This window comes from Euphorbia lathyris, chromosome 1 (genome assembly GCF_963576675.1).
Source record: "Euphorbia lathyris chromosome 1, ddEupLath1.1, whole genome shotgun sequence".
NCBI classification, from domain to species: Eukaryota; Viridiplantae; Streptophyta; class Magnoliopsida; order Malpighiales; family Euphorbiaceae; genus Euphorbia; species Euphorbia lathyris.
In genome coordinates, this window is record NC_088910.1 from 33,215,367 (window position 1) to 33,228,282 (window position 12,916).

General features: G+C 36.3%; 1 protein-coding gene and 1 pseudogene across 1 annotated transcript; both read right to left on the reverse strand.

The window, feature by feature from the left end:
• Positions 1-913: 913 nt before the first annotated feature.
• LOC136227246 (polyadenylate-binding protein 1) lies at positions 914-4,575 on the reverse strand. The gene is made up of 6 exons (XM_066015913.1): positions 4,264-4,575; positions 4,077-4,179; positions 3,483-3,553; positions 2,713-2,904; positions 2,494-2,624; positions 914-1,306 (listed from the first exon to the last, which is right to left on the reverse strand). Exons 1-6 carry the CDS (start codon positions 4,390-4,392, stop codon positions 1,261-1,263), a joined length of 672 nt encoding a protein of 223 aa, XP_065871985.1. The 5' UTR covers positions 4,393-4,575; the 3' UTR covers positions 914-1,260.
• A 619-nt stretch (positions 4,576-5,194) lies between these two features.
• On the reverse strand, positions 5,195-5,313 carry LOC136215791 (5S ribosomal RNA; annotated as a pseudogene).
• Positions 5,314-12,916: the final 7,603 nt, after the last annotated feature.

A 12,916-nucleotide genomic window follows, 5' to 3' on the forward strand; every position in this document is an offset into this window, starting at 1 on the left:
GGTGACACAAAGAAAGCTAAAAACAACTTTCTTGCTCTGACCAATCAAGGAAGATAGACCTAGATATCTACCAACATCCAAGAGACTAACAACTTCAAAAGTTCTTTTAGCATCATTCTGAAAATCCACTGAAACATTATTTTTAAAAAAGTCTTAACTTCTGAAAATTAACCTGTTGTCCAAAATCAGTTTCGAACTGCTAAGAATAACTTGAATAACAGCATACTCATTTTCGAACTGCTCAAGGATTGCTTGAATAGTAGCACACTTAGTCATGTTGGTTCAAAAAAAAAGAACATATTATCATCTGAAAGAACAAAAGCTCCCGTACAAATACGTATACCATGCGGATCGCCTCTAACCTCAGCACTCTTAACCAACTGAGAAAGACCTATGCAGAAAATGAAAAGGTAAGGAGATAGAGGACATCCCTATCCAAGACCACGTCTGGGAATGATAAGACCGATCTCTTTCCCATTGAGACTAAACCTGAACTATAGTAACACACTGCAACACACTGCATGATCCACTCAAAATATCAGGAAACCCATCCAACAGAGGACTCCATTTAGGACGGACCATCTGATAATATACGAGAATTTCAATCAATAACCAAAGGACACCTGCGATTAAAAGAACAAAAAAAATCTAATAAATATATATTATCTTAAATTGGAGTCATCCAAGCAAGCAGATTAATAATTCACAGTTGAATAAAAAAATAACCTCCTGAATAAAAATAAAAATAAAATAAAATAATTCACAGTTGAAAGCAGTCCCACAGAAACTCGCATAATCAACACTTATGCTTCTAATTAAGAGTCATGCTATTTTATGAAGGTTTTCTGCACAAAACAGGCGGATACAAACTGCGCACAGCTAACTAAACTTCAATTAGATATAGAATTGAGCATAAAATAATTAACTTTGACTAAATTTATAAATGCTTTGCGTGGTCTATTAAGAGTTTCCAGAAGTTACAACTTCATCTCGCTAAAAGAAACTTCAAATCTTAGATCATAAATTGAAAACTACATTTAGGAAAGAAATAACATTTCCACAACATTTGAACATCCAGCGTCCATTTACTCTATAAGGCAAGTGTAAGATTTAATTGATGAACAATACTACAGCGCTCCAGGAAGCGATTAATTTGAGAAAAATCAGGCTGGCCTTTGCCATGAAAATATTGGTACAAGTCCTCTCTTGTCCCCCCCACATACACTCCAATATGTTACCAATTCATACACCCACTGCTCGTTAGTATGGCCTGTACCTCATGGGTCTCCGAAACCTTGGAACTCTCCTGCAAATTGATAATTTAAATTGATCAAAACGTCGGGCAATAAATCAACTCAGTATACGGATGGCTAATATATGATCATCTTGGAACAAAGAAATTCATTTATGTGACTTGACAACAATCAATAACAGGAATCAAAACATTCTTCATCTAATCAAGCCATAACTCAGAGAGACTCAAACTAGCCGGTTTGCTAGAACTTCTCATGTGGGCAAAATACTCCATGGCCCCTGAACTATAGCTACTAACAATAAGACCCCTAAACTTCATTTTGTAAAATAGAAGTCCTTGAACTTTACACTAATATTAAATTCCAAACAAAAGAAAATCCATTTAAAAAATTAACGAAATTATAAGCTGGACAAGTTTCATTACATGATTTTTTATTTTATCCATGCTACTTGATTATGGTCAACTACTTATTTCCAAGTCATCATTTTGACAAAAAAAATTAACAGATTTTCTTTGATTTGGACTTCAATGTTGGTATAACATAAAGTTCAAGGACATTTATGTCATGAAATGAAGTTTATGATAAAATTTTATGTCATGAAATGAAGTTTAGGGGCCATAATATTAGTAGTGTTATAGATCAGGGGCCATAGATGTATTTTACCCCTTCTCCTATAGTAAAGATTCAGCGACAAGCGATCAAAACCATAGATATGATTAATGCTATTTCCAATCATGACAAGCAAATACATTATGAAAATGTCAATAAGATTAAAGTAAAATTCTATCACACTAAGTCACATTACAAAAATTCTTTTCTTTAGCCACTAGAAGCATCATCTAGTACCTTTTCAAGTTCAAAATTTTGAAGCTTTATGTATCATATGACATCACCATTGCAGATTGAGAAACAGTGCTTACTTAAGAGTAAAAAAAAAGGTAAAAGTGGCTGCTCAACACCTTATTCCTTTTAATTGGTTCAAATATATCAGCCTTTTAATCCAAGTTTTCAATATTCACATATGTCCTTTCAGAAATTAAGACAACTTTTCTGGAAAGCTAAAAACACTGATGAAGAACAGATCAACAATCACACCAGATAAACCATGTTGTATTACTGTTAATTTAACCACATGTTTGAAAGACAATAAATGCTCTATTAAATTTCAGTGATAATTTTCTAGCATTTTCCATATCAACCTAGTGGTTAGAAGACACAAAGATGCTTAGATGCTTACCCATAAGCATATGGGGGAAGGTAAGGGGCAGCTACAGCGAAGGGCCTTCGCGATCTAAACCCAAGATGTGGATTGGGGCGCCTTCCTCGATACTGCTTCATTCCAGGAACATTGGTTCGCTTGGCAGAGACCTAAGCATACATCAGATCCACCACAATTATATATAAGGCAATTGAGGGAGCTTCTAAACGGCACGACAACAAGAACAATCTAAACTACCTTTAACTGACGGCCATGAAGTTCTGATTCATTTAACAAAAGTGCATTTTGAACAGCATCAATCTCTACAAATTCAACATAAGCAAATCCTTTTGGTTGACCAAACTTGTCAGTCAAAATTGTCACTCTGTTCACTGTTCCACAGGATTGGAAATGCTGCTGTACTTCTTCAGGTGTACATGCATAATCTACCTGAAGTAAAGAACATAAATTACAAGCAATGATATTAGCTTTTCATTACAGCAGCTTACCTGAAGTAAAAAACATACATGAAAAGCAATAATATTAAGTTTTCCACATGCAGTTCTTCCAGAGCATCACACTGATAAAATGTCAGAATATTGTCAATGCAAAAAAGTTATTGATTATTCCCACACCAAACCAAGTAACCAACTCAAAGTTGCAAAATAAATCAAATATGTAGAAAATAGAAAAAGAAACTACTCGCTTCCAAGTTGCATCAGCATATATCCGCGCAGGTAACTAAAACAACCAATGAATAAGAAATAGCATACATGTTTGAATTCAAGAATTTGGATCAGTGGTTGATAAATACAGTGTGTGGCAGTCATAAGAACATATGATCAAGAGATTGCTCAAGGAAACACAGTTAACCGTGAAACTAAATTTGCATATTCAAAAGCATGAGATGATCACCATTAAATGGTACTTGCAAATACTAGTGCAAGTTGCATACATATTAACCAGTTATATACAGAAATAATATATGTAATAAGAAAAAAAAAAGAGAAAGGATAAAAAGCCCTCACATTACCGACATAAATTGATCGGGAATCCACCTCCTCCTTTTCAGCCTGAGAGGCGGAAGCACTTGAAGAATCTTTATACATGTTTCAAGGAGTTGGAAACACATGAGAGACAATAAAGATAACAATAAACAAACTAATTAAATCAAGAATATAAACACACATATATATGCATATAGCAGCTAACACATGAGATATTATCTAGTTGCCAGTAATTCTTTGCTACTTAGCTAGAAATGTAAATTGAAAAATTCCAATTTCATTACAAAAACCTGGATTTATTGTCGTCCAAATTCATAAAACTCAAATTCACATTTCACCAGAAGAAAATACACAAAAATGCAATTCCCTAAATTTGAGTTTCTGTTGTCGTCCAAATTCATAAAGCACAAATTCACATTTCACCAGAAGAAAATACACAAAAATGTAATTCCCTAAAATTGAGTTTCTGCGACCATATCAATCAATATATGGAGGCTAATACAAGTTAAATATAAATCCAAGCACAACTAAATAAAAAGAATAGATGTTCTCTAACCCATAAAATCAAGAAGTAAGCGAGAGTAATATACACAAATTAAGTAGAAAGAAAGATACCTTGAACAGCGCCCATCTCCTTCTCAACCTTAGCCTGCATTTCGCGAAGAGCACCAGCTTCTTCTTCGATTTCCTTCAGTCTCTTCTTCATGTCCTCCAAATCCTAATCCATATAAGAGGACAAGAAAATCAGGTACATAGACCAAGAATCCCAAGCGAAGTAGAGAGAAAAAGAAAGAGGAGGAACCTTAGAGTTAGGAGCTTGGTCGTCATCCTCTTCTGCCCTAGCAGACATGTCCATCTCGTCGTCCATCTCTCCCTCGTCAGGGATTTCACTTCCGTAAACCTCATGTTCCTGCTCTTCATTTTGATCCATCGCTCTCAACCTCTACAGTGGAGACTGCGGGGAGATTAGGATTCTTATACGAACGTAAAATTACAATATCAATGGGGTTTGGGGTTTTCTATTTGGGGCTAAAAAAAAAAGAACTGATATTAAGTGGATCCAGAGTTCGGTGCGTGCGATCGAGCTCGGCGGATTGGGAATTTTGGGGAAGAAAACAAGGGTTAATTTGTGAATTTTTGAAAACTTAGAAGCACTCTTGGGTTTCCATTCCTACCCTCTATGTGCAGGCCCATTAAGCCAGAGGCCTGACTAGCTAATTGGGCTATGCTTAAATACATGAAGTATCTTGGATAAGAATCTACAACGCACTAGAACGCCCTTGTTGACGATCCTTTACTCCGACAGCATCTAGGGTTCCTCGAACAATGTGATATCTCACACCGGGTAAATCCTTAACCCTTCCCCCTCTTACTAAGACTAGTCTTTTACATAAAGATCAGAAATGATAAAAATATTTATAATTTAATTAAATTAATAATTTTATTAGTATTATATCAAATATATCATTTTTTATTTTAAAAATATCAGATATTTTTGAATTTCTATCATCTTTCAACATTCTCTAACCATTTCTAACCAATCATTTATTGATAACTTCCTAATTGACAAAATACAAAATATGATTTGTTATAACTGTAAATTACTTTTTATAAAGGCTTTTCTGTGTAATTTCCCCAAGTATCTACGTATGTGTTGCTGTGAAATCAACGATATGTCTCAATAGAGATGACATGCTTTTGCAGGAAATTTTTTTTTGATCTTATAAAGTTTTGGGGTGCAGCACGAGGACTTTTTAAGATATCACATCTCTTAGTACTACTCTCACCCAAGCACGTTTAAATTCGGAGTTCTAATAAGATCCAATGCATTAGTGCTGGTATGATCGCACCCCGCTTTTGCATGAATTGCAAAATGACAAAATAACAAAAGTGTTTCCAGTCATGGTATAAAGATGTGCAGCGGAATGTTAAGGTTTAAAATTATTTAGAATTCATAGAATGTGTTAGATTACCATGGACCTTAAATCATTTTTCCTAAAAGTTATAAAAAAACTTACGAGTTAAATTTCTTCTAGAGATGTCTGAAGAAATCCACAAGTTGTTTGATTGTCCAAAGGTCTCGTGTACCAACTCTATTGGAATGAGACTAGTGCTAGCTGAGCAAGAAAGGAAATCGACGAACGCCGAACTATGAAGACTAGGGTGCTGGCCGAAATTTTGAGAATGTAGGCTATGATTAGGCCTTAAATACTTTTTTGGGAGGAGGTTAATGGAGGTAATGAGAGTACTGGAAGATTAAATATCACATTAACCTCAATTGAGAGTTTTTTTTAGAGTAAATTAAGGTTAATGAAAGTTAAATGGTTACTTCCTTTAACATTCAAACTCTAACCTTCAAATCAGAGGTTAATGGAAGTAACGTAAAAATTTATTTATTTTTTATCTCTGCAGTTTAAATTTAACTTTAATTCCCCTTCCTATTTGAACTTCCAAACGAAATTAAACTTGTAACTTTCATTTTACACTCTATAAAACTCCCAAATAAGGTTAATTTTTAACTTCCATTTCCATCAATTCCCTTCCATTTCCATTACCTCATTTAACTCTCACCCCCATTCAACTCCAACCAAACTCAAAAACAAAGGCTTAGTCAATTGCAAATTAACTCCTAATTAATTCAATCTCATAAATAACATCCAAGAATATTTATTTAACTCAATTGACATTAATTCGATTAATTAGAATAACCAACAGTTACCATTCAGGCTCGGAAGAACTTAATTGAGTTATCAATCCCACTAATAAATTACCGATGCAATCTAATTAATCAACTGACTAATTAATTACATTAGAAAGTTTATTAATTAACTATAATCAATTTTAATACTAAATTGATTAACTTGTTATTTAACAAATAATCAATTAGTCCCCACAGTTAATTAATTAACTGCTTCCTTTCTGATTAAATACACAACATGTATTTATTACTATGGATCCCAACAGTTGTGTGTGTACGATCCTATGGATCCGTCCTCAGTTAGTCATGGTCCTAAAGCCCAATGATCCTAAGCGGGTTCTAGCAAACCATTACAGCCCCCAACTGATACACATTATTTTAGCCATCTCAAAGAGACATGAAACCCAATAGATGATCTCTCAGTATCTCTTACAAATTGCATATCGATTTATAAACCAGAGACATGGTGGCTGTCATTCTCTGTGTGGTTTATGATATTTTTTTGATCGAAAGTGAACTGATGAATCAGATAAGTAAAACTACTTATCAGGGTATGGTCATAGACTTCTTAAATTCCACTTATCAAGTGGCCAGTGATATCAGCTCGCCATTAAGTAAGTGGTAATTCCTTCACTTCACTTATCCGCAACAATATGTTCACTGATTCACCCAACATACCCATATTTGGCATCCTATTAAGAACCTGTTAGGCGTATATCAAAGTGAACCAGATTCCATGTCAGTTACTATAATAAAATCAGTTCTAGAGATACTAGAGTTCTACATATAGACAAATCAATGCCACGTCCACCATGAATCTTTCTAGAGCGGATCGGTCCAGTCCTGTATGGAGCTACATCAACATGTACCTATATCCATATCTTACTATACAAGTATTGCAGTCGTATGTTCAACACTACTGCACAAATACTAGACGTATAGACCTTTGGTTTTATTCATTCCCATGAATAGAATAGGCATCGGACAAGTTTATGAAAAACAACAAATGGATACTTTATTCATGTTTATAGCAGAAGATATAAATAGAACGAATTAATGCATTTATCTATAAAACACTTATAACAATATACATAATGTTCAATACATAGCATAAAACCAATGCCTAAGAACTAGGGCACACCAACAATCTCCTACTTGACCTAGGTCCAAGTAGGCATTGCCCTAATTCTTATATTTCTAGTGTGACCATCATGCTTTGTCTGATGTAGCGCCTTGGTCAAAGGATCAACGACATCGTCCTCTGTCTCAACCCTCTCTAATGATATTTCACATCTATTCACGATTTCTCGAATATAGTGAAATTTCCTAAGCATGCGTTTGGATCTCTTGTGTGAGTAGGGCTCTAGTGCTTGTGCTATGGCCCGTTATTATCACAGAAAACATAAACTGATCTTAGGACAAATTTACCTAGTCCTAAATCGGTTATGTACTTCTTGATCCAAACCGCTTCCTTTGTAATGTCATATACATCGATGTACTCAGTCTCCATTGTAGAATCTGCAATAGTCGGCTGCTTTGGTGACCTCCAACTAATGACACCGCTGTTCAGGAAAAAAACATATCCAGATTGTGATTGGAATTCATCATGATCAGCATAAAACTTCCATCAGTGTAGCCCGATATTTCCAGCTCCTACTGTCCTCCGAACAGCAGGAATGCATCCTTTGTTCGGTCAAGGTACTTTAGGATTGCCTTAACCGTTGTCCAGTACTCCTCGTCGGGATCTAATTGGTATCGACAACTAATGCATAATGCAAAAAAATAGCAATTCTCATACATAACATGGAATACATGATAGATCATATAGCTGATGCATAATGAATCTTTTGCATATGCTCCATCCTCTTTGGTCTTAGGACTTTGCTTCTTACTCAGTTTCAACCCGTGGTGCATAGGAAGGAATCCCTTCTTTGCTTTGTCCATGTTGAACCTTTTAAGAACATTGTCTATGTATAAGGCTTGACTTAAACCTAGAATCCATCGGGATATATCTCTGTAGATTCTGATCCCTAATATTGTTGCAGCTTCTCTTAGGTCCTTCATTGTGAAGCACTTGTTCAACCACTGCTTGACACCTTGTAGTGTTGTAACATCGCCTCCAATAAGGAGTATATCATCGACATACAACACTAGGAAATTTTTTACGTTCCCACTAACTTTTATATACACACATGGCTCATCAAGATTCTACACGAGTCCATATTCTGTGATGGCTTCGTTGAATCTCTGATTCCAAGATCGAGACGCTTGCTTTAACCTATAAATGGATTTCTGAAGCTTCCATACTCAGTCAGGATATTTTGGATCGATAAAACCCTTTAGTTGTGCCATGTAGACATCCTCGAGTAACTTTCCATTCATGAAAGCAGTTTTAACATCTATCTGCGATATCTTATAGTCATACCATGCAGCTATGGACATGTGGGTTCTAGGCGAGATGGGTTTGAGAGTGTTCAGGGAGGATATGGTTTTGGAGATAAGAATGAAGCAGGAAATGATATTTTGGAATTCGCATCAGCCTATGACTTGAGTATCATGAACACATGGTTTATGAAGAGAACATCCTAAGGATGAAAAAATGGTACTGGGGGGTGATCTCAATGGACACGTGGGTTCTAGGCGAGATGGGTTTGAGAGTGTTCATGGAGGATATGGTTTTGGAGATAAGAATGAAGCAGGAAATGATATTTTGGAATTCGCATCAGCCTATGACTTGAGTATCATGAACACATGGTTTATGAAGAGAACATCCCACTTAGTGACTTATCGGAGTGAGGGTAATGCGAACCAAATTGACTTCTTCTTAGTAAGAAGTGCTTGGAGAAAGAGTTATATTGATTGTAAGGTGATCCCTGGTGAGAGTACGACAACCCAACATAGAGTAGTGGTGCTTGATTTTCGAAGTAGGAAATGTATAAGAAAACAAACTCCACAAGTAGAGACTAAGATTAAGTGGTGGAAATTGCAAGGGGAGAATCAACAAAAATTTGTGGATGAGATGACCAAAAAAGATGTTTGGACTTGTAATATGGATTTAGATATAGATTCGATATGGACTAAGATGGAGCATAGTATAAGGGAAGTAGCGAAGGAAGTTCTAGGGGAATCTAAAGGTAGCATGCCACTGGGTAAGGACACATCTTGGTGGACAGAAGAAGTACGACAAGCAGTAAAAAGTAAGCAAGAATCCTATAAAATATTGGGGAAATGTAGGAGTGATGAGAACTACGAAAAATACAAAGAGGCTAAAAGGGAAGTAAAGAAAGTCATACGAGATGCTAGAGCAAAGGTGAATCGGGATCTGTATACAAGATTGGATATGAAAGAAGGGGAAAGAGACATATATAGAATTGCTCGGATGAGAGATAGGAAGACTCGAGATCTCGGAAAAGTTAAATGTGTGAAGGATGTGGACCAGAAAGTCCTAGTTGGAGATAAGGATATCAAGGAACGATGGAGGTCCTATTTTGATGACTTATTTAATGGAGATCGCAGACAAGATGTTGGAGATATAAGTATCCATCACGATATGATAAATCATGAATGCCCGCGGAGAATTCAAAAGGGTGAAGTCAAAATGGCATTAAGTAAGATGAAGTTGAAGAAATCAGTAGGACCTGATGGCATCCCAATTGAGATTTAGAGATGTTTGGGAGAAAGAGGAATCGAATGGTTGACGACGTTCTTCAACAAAATTTGGAGAAACAATAAGATGCCATCAGAATGGAGGAAAAGTATCTTAATCCCTTTGTATAAGAACAAAGGCGATGTCCAAGATTGTGCCAACTATCGGGGAATCAAATTAATGAGTCACACTATGATACTTTGGGAGCGAGTGATCGAACAAAGGCTAAGGAGGACGTTGAAGATCTCAATAAACCGGTTTGGCTTTATGCCGGGAAGATCAACTATAGAAGCCATCCATCTAATGAGACAATTAATGGAGCACTATCGAAATAAGAAGAAAGACTTGCATATGGTTTTCATTGACTTGGAGAAAGCATATGATAAGGTACCAATGGAAGTACTTTGGTGGGCCTTGGTAAGGAAAGGCATGTCGCGGAAATATATTGACATCATAAAGGACATGTATGAGGGAGCATGCATGAGTGTACGTACTAGTGTTAGGAAGACTGAAGAGTTTCCTATTACGATTGGAGTGCATCAAGGTTCCGCACTAAGCCCATTTCTTTTTGCCATCGTTATGGATGAACTAACAAGTTCACTTCAAGATGGTATACCATGGTGCATGCTGTTTGCAGATGATATTGTGTTGGTTGATGAGACAAAAGAAGGAGTGGAGAGGAAGTTGGAACTGTGGAGACAAACTCTAGAATCTAGAGGCTTTAAGTTGAGCCGAAGTAAGACAGAATATTTGGAATGTAAGTTTAGCGGCCATAGGAGTAGGGAGGCAGGGACAATCACCCTAGATGGGAGAGTTGTTCAGGCCTCGGATTGCTTCCAGTATTTAGGATCTATTATCCAAACGGATGGAGAAGTAGATGGAGATGTTGCTCATAGGATTAAAGCTGGTTGGTCAAAGTGGAAGAGTGCTACGGGTTTCCTTTGTGACCCCGGCATGCCTAATAGATTGAAGGGAAAATTCTACCGGACGGCAATTAGACCAACATTGTTATATGGTACGGAGTGTTGGGCAGTGAAACACTGCCACATCCATAAGATGTCGGTGGCGGAGATGCGTATGTTGAGATGGATGTGTGGTCATATGAGAAAGGATCGGGTGAGTAATGAAATAATTAGGACAAAAGTAGGGGTCACATCTATTGAGAATAAAATGAGAGAAAACCGACTAAGGTGGTTTGGCCATGTGAGACGTAGAGCGCTTGATGCGCCGGTTAGGAGAATCGAAGAGTGTCAAAGGGATGTAGTGGTGAGGGGTAAGGGAAGACCTAAGAAAACTTGGAGGAGGGTGATCGAGAGTGATATGAGTTTACTGGGAATTGAGAAAAATATGGTAGTGGATAGGACAGAGTGGAGGGAGCGAATTTGTGTCGCTGACACGACTTGATTTCACGGTTTTATATGATGGTTCATGTTAGCTGACCCCGAATCATTTCGGAACTAAAGCTTTGTTGTTGTTGTTGTATGTGAGCATTGCTACTGCTAAAAAGGTTTCATCATAGTCAATTCCTTGAATCTTCCTATTAAAGGAAAGTAGACAAGCCTAGGCGCAGCATAATTATAGATTTTATTTGGAACTTTATAAAAGATGGCATATATTCTTCTAAATCTGGTTACTGTCTCTTAGATGCAACTATTCATAATCAGTCTTTAATTACTGGTTGGTCTTCATTAAGGTAATTAGTATTAGTGGTTCCAAAAATTTGGACAATGTCTCTAAAAAGGTCACATAAGTTTAATTTATGATAAAATCATTTAAGTTTGCTTTTGTCCTAGTAAAGTCACTTTGCACATTTTTCGGTCATTTTTTCATCGGAGTTGATTACGTTGCATCTAATCATATGTTTCAGCGCTACATGGCACATTAAAAAAATTAACCACAAATTAACCAAAGTAAATAAGGAGTGACAGTTAAATTTTTAACCACAAATTAACCCACGTGGCATATGGATTCTCAATTAAAATTTATAGTTAAGTTCTTTTACTATGCCAGGTGGCGCTAATGTGACGCTGAGATACCACGTCAGCAATTACGGTGGAAAAAAAATGTCTGAAAACCTTTGAAGTGGCTTTATTCAGACAAAAGTAAACTTAAGTAATTTTATTAACAAATTGAACTTTTGTAACATTTTAAGAATACTGTCCAAACTTTTGTGACTGCCAATACTAATTACCCGCCTTTATTAAAAAATCTTAATTTACCCCTCAAGATCAAGCTTTTTATGTGAAAATTTTATTCGTGTTGCTTACCACTTAGATCCCTTCTCCGTATTAAGGGTATCTTTGTGCCCATTGGTTGTTCATTATGTGAGGTGGATGTGGAGTACAATTGGCACTTCTTTGCTGCATTTCCTTATGTCGTGCGATGTTGGAATTTTGTTGGGCTTACTACTTCTGTTGGTCTCTTTAACAATGCGATCGATTGGTTCTTTGATTTTTGTAAGCAAGCGAATAAAAGGGAAGTAATTAATTACTCATTTCCTACAATATATAGCAACACCATAATAATCAAGTTTCACTAATAGAAAAAATGTCATTTGCATTGGTCTATTTGCATCGGCCATTGGCCAGATGCAAATGTGTTTATATTGATGGTCAGTCATCGATGCAAATGATTCTATGATTTGCGTCTGCACTTAAAGAGGGCCAACACAAATGATGAGTTTATTTGCGCCAATCCTTAAATTGGGGTGATGCAAATAGTTACTCATTTGCGTGGTTCCTTAAATAGGGCCAACACAAATGAATGAATTTTTTTTTTCAATACACATTTTCATATATAACATCACACTACATATTTTTGCTGCTGATATAAAGATATAGATAATATTATCACACTACACATTTCATATATATATGCCATCACACTACACATTTCACATATGACATTGCAAAAATTCAAAGATAATAATAGAAAGACAGTTCTCTCTCAAAACAGGAAACAAGAAGATAACAATCTTCAGAGATGAGGACTTTCCCTATGTATGACAAATAACCAATATTATCAGGTTTGGACCGGATCGGCCGGTCCAACCGGTTCAACCAGAAACGGCGAGGAAGCCGGTCCGAGCTTGTCCGGTTATTTGAATGAGTA

Bases quoted from the DNA above. Each gene is read 5' to 3' on its own strand.
- LOC136227246 (XM_066015913.1), bottom strand. From the start codon at position 4,392: ATGGATCAAAATGAAGAGCAGGAACATGAGGTTTACGGAAGTGAAATC. The intron at 2,905-3,482 runs GTGAGGGCTTTT...TCTTTACTTCAG, and splicing joins GATCAATTTATGTCGGTAAT to GTAGATTATGCATGTACACC. The intron at 1,307-2,493 runs GTAAGCATCTAA...ATCAATTTGCAG, and splicing joins CTTCCCCCATATGCTTATGG to GAGAGTTCCAAGGTTTCGGA.